Source organism: Cucurbita moschata, unplaced genomic scaffold (genome assembly GCF_002738365.1).
Source record: "Cucurbita moschata cultivar Rifu unplaced genomic scaffold, Cmos_1.0 Cmo_Scf00044, whole genome shotgun sequence".
In the NCBI taxonomy this organism is placed as follows: Eukaryota; Viridiplantae; Streptophyta; class Magnoliopsida; order Cucurbitales; family Cucurbitaceae; genus Cucurbita; species Cucurbita moschata.
The window spans coordinates 2172195-2178252 of record NW_019268560.1 but is presented as its reverse complement, the minus strand read 5'-3'; the positions used below and the strand labels follow the sequence as shown (position 1 = coordinate 2178252).

Sequence of the window (6058 nt, the reverse complement as noted above, 5' to 3'; positions counted from 1 at the left end):
CCCAAAAAAAAAAAAAAAAAAAAAACTTGTATTTAAAACTTGCACCCTCTTCAGCTTGCTTCAAACCCATAAAAAAATAGGAACAAAAAATGGGAACAAAAATCTGGGTTTTGGAGATCCTCCTTCTACTCCAACATTTCTTTGTGGGTATGTTTTTTTTCTAATCAAAATCTTATCTTTATCTGAAACAGAGCATGGGTCTTGTAAAGGCCTCTGTTTTTGCAGCCCAATATTGACTCTCAAGTGTTGTGGGTTTTGTTAGGGGAGGTGACAGCGGCGGCGGCGGGGGTGCCAGTGACGAGGACGTGGACGCCGTCGGAAGGGAACGCGACGGGTGCAGAGGGGGGTTCGTGGTGCGTGGCGAAGCCTGGAGTTTCGCAGATCGACCTGCAGAATGCGCTGGACTGGGCGTGTGGATTGGGGAAAGCGGATTGCAGAGCCATTCAAAAGGGGGGCCCTTGCTATCAACCCGACACGCTCTTGTCTCATGCTTCTTACGCATTCAATCGCTTCTATAAGCAGAATGCCAACTCCGATATGGCTTGCAATTTCGGTGGCTCTGCCACTTTGACTAATAAAGATCCAAGTAATATCTCTCTCTTTAGGTTTACATTGGCTTTGCTTCCCTCCTTCGATATAAATGATATATAGACATAGTTTATCAAGGTGACTTTTTGAATACATCTTCCTTGGGGGCAGCGTACTCGTTGGTACACCGCCTAGTGTTTAGCTCTACTGATGTGGAATCTTACGATCCACCCCATTAAGGGCCTAGTGTTACGTGTCATCTATCTTACCATTTTAAAACTCGATCTTCTAGAGGTTCTTACGCCTTTATAAAAATTGATTTTTTTTTTCTTTTACATTTACAGGTTATGGAAAATGTGACTATTCAGCGTCGAGGTAATAATAATGATAATTATTATTATTTTTTTTAAAAGAAGTGTAAAATAATAATGAGGGTTTAATTATTTGAGTTGAAGCAGCTCAGCATCTGCAGAAGGCAAGAAGAACAGTCCAAGCCATGGCTGCCTGAAGTTGGGTATGCTTTGTGGGATTTTGGTGGTTATTCTTAATTTGTATTTAGGGAGCTGATAATAAAGGTAATTAGGGGTTAAGCATGATTAATTAAGTTAATTAAGGGAGGACAGGTGGTGAAAGCAGACAACATTAGTTAATTGTAAATTTTCTTTTTATTTTTATTCTTCTCTTTGTCTATGGTTTAGGAATCCTCTCTCTCTCTCCCATTTTCAACATTATTCTCATTTTTTTTCTTTTTTTTTTCTTGTTCTTTCTTATATATATATATATAATTTAAAGTGTTATTTTTAGCCCATTAAATTTTTTTTTTTAATTTTTTAATTTATTATTTTTTTTTTTTTGTTAAAAGGCAGTGAAATTAATTCTAATAATGTAATTAGCATTTTTAGATATAAGAATTTGTATTTTATCTTTAAAATATCTAATTTTTCTCAAGTTTCAATAATTATCTAAATTTTTAAAAGAAAAAGTCTAAAAATGACCTTAAACTTCTAGAAAAGTTCAAAAATACTCTTCTTTGAATAAAAATTATTAATATTTGTTTAAAAAATACTCTTGAATCTTTAGAACGGTTTCAAAAATACCTTTTAATTTTTAAAAGTATTTAAAAAAAACTCTTTTAATTTTGGAGGGTATTTCAAAAATACCTTTAAACTTTTTTAAAAATTAAAAAATATCATTGCTATTAGTACCATGTTTCAAAAATACGACCAACTTTCAAACTAATATTAAAAAATTTAAAAATAATGTATGAGACACCGATATACGATTTTTGTTCATATATTGATGATAAAAAAATTTTTTAAATGTTTTTAATAAGTAAAGTTCAAACATTTTTTTACCTTTGTTAAAAAGTTATTACTATCAATATATAGACGAAAACATTTATCTACCTTTCATAGATTATTTTCAAATTATTTTAGGTTGTTTTTTAAAATTAATGAATATTTTTAAATATGGCACTAAGACTAAGGTAATATTGTTTTTTAAAAATTTTAAAAATAAATTTAACGTGTTTTTTTTCAATTTTTTTTAAAAAAATTAAGAATTTAATGAAACTTTGGGTATTTTTTAAAAAACTTTTAAATCTTTAAAAATTTTAAAATATTTTTTAAACGCAATATTAATAATTCCTATCCAATACTATCTGATTTTATAGAAGGATATATTAATTTTTATTTAAAGTTTAATTTATATTTTTAATCTTTGATTAATTTCATACGGTTTAAATTGGATTTTGTTAATCTAAATTATTTATAAATAAAAAATTTAAATTAGAAGGAAAATTTTGAGATTTAAGGTGGAAAAAGTAGGTAAAAAGTAGAAGGTGCAATTTTAGGATGAAATGGATAAACATTAAAAATAAAAAAATAAAAAATAAAAAAATAAAAAACATCTGTCAAAGGTCAATCCCCTTTCTTCCTCCATAACCTCCCTCCTTCTTCTCCACCTCAGAGCTTCAGAAAATTTCTCCACAAAACCCTAACCTTCCCTCTGTCATATCCCCTTTCTTCCCCCCAAAACCAGAACCAAACCAAGAAATCAGCCACTCCAAATCCAAATCCAAATCCAAATCCAAATCCGAGCTTGAATGAATCATTCCCAATCCCTCCTCCATGCAATTGTTCCTCTGTTCCTGTTCTTGTTCCAGTTCCAGCCATGTCGTTTAGCCGCTCAATGCGCTCCCAATCCCTCTCTAATCCCCTTCCATTAGCCGAGAAAATCACCGAAGAACCAATCACCACCAAAACCGCTCAGAGCACCGTCACCTGTTTCTACCAGGCCAACATCGCCGGCTTCTGGCGCAACGTCACCGTTCTATGGTGCAAGAATCTCATGAACCACACCTTAAACGTCACCATCCATAGTCTCCGAGGCGATTTCCATTGCAATTACAAAATCGACGTTAAGCCTTGGAACTTCTGGAGCAAAAAGGGCTACAAATCCCTAGATTTAGACGGATGTCAAATCGACATTTATTGGGACGTCCGCTCCGCCAAATTCTCCTCCGGACCTGAACCTTACTCCGATTTCTACGTCGCCTTAGTCGCCGAAGAGGAAGTCGTCTTGCTCTTAGGCGATTACAAGAAGAAAGCCTACAAAAGAACCAAATCCAGACCTGCGCTCGTTGAAGCGTTCTTGATTTACAAGAAGGAAAACGTGTTCGCTAAGAAATGCTTTTCCACTAGGGCTAGATTCGACGATCGCCGTAAGGAATGCGATATTGTCGTTGAAATTTCCTCCTCCGGCGCTAAAGATCCCGAGATGTGGATCAGCATCGACGGCATCGTTCTGGTTCAGGTCAAGAATTTGCAGTGGAAATTTCGCGGCAATCAGACGGTTGTCGTCAACCAGCGATCGGTTCAGGTCCTCTGGGACGTCCACGATTGGCTCTTCACCAATCCGGGTACGGGTCACGGATTGTTCATTTTCAAACCCGCCCCGCCGGAATCCGAGAGCGACATGGAAGGTAGCGGTAGCGGCAGCGGCGGCGGCGGCTTGGAGCCGAGCGACGACGGCAGTATTTACTACTCGACTCGGAGCATGAATTCGTCTCACCAGTCCGAGTTCTGCCTTTTCCTTTATGCGTGGAAATTGGAATAATTTAAATAATATTACATTAATTAATTCCAAAACTAGCGTATTAATTAATTAATTAATTCATTCATTCATTTAATTATACCGTGCATGTCACGTGCCTTCTACATAGTACACATGTATGTATGTATTGATTAACCATGCATCATGACCGTTGCCAATGTATCTGGAGCGTTTGGTTTCGTGGATTAGATTTATATGTAATCCAATTTATCTTATTTAATGTGTAGAAATTTATTTAAATTATGACGTCATTAATTTTATGAATAATTAAACCTTGTTACACAGAATCAATTTATATTATAATATCCCTAAACTTTAGAATATGTATTAATTATGTTTTTAGACTCGTGATTGATTAATGATTTTATTACCTGTGTGTAATGCTTGGTTTATCTATATTTGTAAAAGATTACCTTCCTTGGTATAAATTTGTGTTGTAATTTAGTCCTTCAATATTTTAAAAATACGTGAATTGGGTCTAGCTTTCTTGTCATTGTTTTCTCAGCTCGTGTTAAGTCATCTTTCGGATAACCAATTCATAGCTACCCATATGCCCAAACACGTGTCAAAGGTCTAGTGGCTTTCACAATCTTTGCAAGCTTAGTCGATTAATTACTTTATATTATCATGCAGTTTGTTTGTTTGACTCGGCCTGCTTGGCATCCATCTCACTAGCCTAGGGTTGAGTGGCTTCGTTATAAGGCAATTTGGAGCCCTTGTAGGCGCAATGGTAGTGATAAGAAAGTTTTCAACCATCACTCATTCATTATCTGTAATAAAAAATATTTAAGTAGAACAACAAGTAGAATACTAAGTAATGCTAGTATGAGGTGCTCGACACTCCAAGAAAGCGACAAGCCCCAATCACAAAGGTCTACTAGACGATAAGTGTCATTGCCAAGCATGGTCGTATTGTATGATCCTTCCTAGGTTGGCCTAAGGGCTCACCTAGTCTACTTGCAGGTTGCGACCATGACCTTCTAAAGGATGAGATCCCTTATCTTAAATCTTTGTGGCTTTATGTAAGCATTGTAGCAACGTACTACCTGGCTCTTGTACTAGAATTGAGCACCTTATCCAAGCTTTTATACGATGTCTAAGTTGAGGTAGAGACCCTCCTTATTCACCGTCGTGGGTGGCACGATTGTGGACCTCTTGCATTGGATAGTCAACCTTGCTCAGGTCAAGACGATGGAGAAGGATAGGAAAACTCTAATTGCCTCAGCCTAGAAACTACTCTATATGTATTGTCATTTTATTTGGATTATATTTAAAATTGACCCAAAACCATCTAAATAAAAATGATTATTCTCTAAATAAGTAGATAAAATATAAAAAAGACGAACATATAAAAACTGCGAAAACTTAATAAAAAAAAAAATACTACTATTTAAACGAAAATGAAGATATAGAACTATGTAACAGTGATCAATATATCAACACGTCTTCCATTTTACAAATAAGGCATGTCTTCTCTAAGCAAAATTTTTGAAACAATACCTTTATTTCCATGTCTTCCTGCTACCTTATCACCTAATTTGATTTCACGGTTTCTGTGAAATATATACACAAATTGGATTATAACTCAAACCCCTTTTTTCTGGATCCATCGCACATCAATAACTCGACCCTCTACCACCTATAGCTAGTTTTAGACAGGTTTCTTTTGAAGTGGATACCCGAATGCCAAGGATGGCTCGTAATAATCCATCTTCGAGGGCATATAAGGATTCTTTCGGCCATCTGAGACCTTAATTTATCTACTAAAATATCGCCCGTCAACTACAAAGTTTTGTTTAAGTCAATCGCATACGATTTTAGCCCTCAAATTTGGTTAAAAATTATATATATAATAATTAAACCTTCTTTTTCCAAATGATTTCATTGATGACAACTTAATTTGTTAGTTCTTATATATATATATATTTTGTTACTTTCTTCTCGCCTGAAACCTCTGATCGCTGATTTGGTAGTTACTTCTTCTGTAGGCGTCGGCTGAGCCGTCCGGCCATTTTCTCTGTAACGCACAATAAAGAGCCATTATCGAGCGGCAACTGTTAGGTAGGGTTTTGGCCTACGGAACAATCGCAACCTTCATAGGTTAAAGATGAGTGTCTGGAACTATGTCGTCACCGCTCACAAACCTACCAACGTCACTCACTCCTGCGTCGGCAACTTCACCGGCCCCCAGGAGCTCAACCTCATTATAGCGTATGCCTCCTTTTCTCTACTTTCACCGTCTCTAATTCATACACTTACGGTTCTTTTTGAAGGGATTGAATGGGATCACATGTTCTGTTTGTATGTTCTTATCTTAATCTGTTGATTCTATCGCTACCAAGTTCGATTTTCTTTTTTTGGTCAGTTGATTTTTTTTTTTTTTTTTTTTTTTTTTTTTTTTTTTTTTTTTTTTTTT

At 35.5% G+C, this 6058-nt stretch overlaps 3 protein-coding genes across 5 annotated transcripts in view; all 3 read left to right on the top strand.

Annotated features, from left to right (window-relative positions):
• The first annotated feature begins 19 nt into the window (after positions 1-19).
• LOC111434256 (glucan endo-1,3-beta-glucosidase 13-like) lies at positions 20-1202 on the top strand. 3 transcript variants are annotated; one of them, XM_023071658.1, is made up of 4 exons: positions 20-147; positions 263-586; positions 873-903; positions 984-1202. In XM_023071658.1, exons 1-4 carry the CDS (start codon positions 90-92, stop codon positions 1093-1095), a joined length of 525 nt encoding a protein of 174 aa, XP_022927426.1. In that variant the 5' UTR covers positions 20-89; the 3' UTR covers positions 1096-1202. The 3 variants fall into 3 exon arrangements, with proteins under 3 accessions (XP_022927426.1, XP_022927427.1, XP_022927428.1); XM_023071659.1 differs by having other exon boundaries at positions 21-147; positions 987-1202; XM_023071660.1 differs by having other exon boundaries at positions 22-147; positions 978-1025.
• Positions 1203-2352: 1150 nt separating this feature from the next.
• Positions 2353-3858, top strand: LOC111434230. Its single transcript, XM_023071628.1, has one exon. It carries the CDS (start codon positions 2701-2703, stop codon positions 3643-3645), a length of 945 nt encoding a protein of 314 aa, XP_022927396.1. The 5' UTR covers positions 2353-2700; the 3' UTR covers positions 3646-3858.
• Positions 3859-5536: 1678 nt separating this feature from the next.
• Positions 5537-6058, top strand: part of LOC111434104 (DNA damage-binding protein 1a) — an 11411-nt gene continuing 10889 nt past the window's right edge. The window contains exon 1 of the mRNA XM_023071410.1: positions 5537-5853. Coding sequence (XP_022927178.1) covers positions 5750-5853 — 104 coding nt within the window. The 5' untranslated portion in view covers positions 5537-5749. The remainder of the gene's footprint in view (positions 5854-6058) is intronic.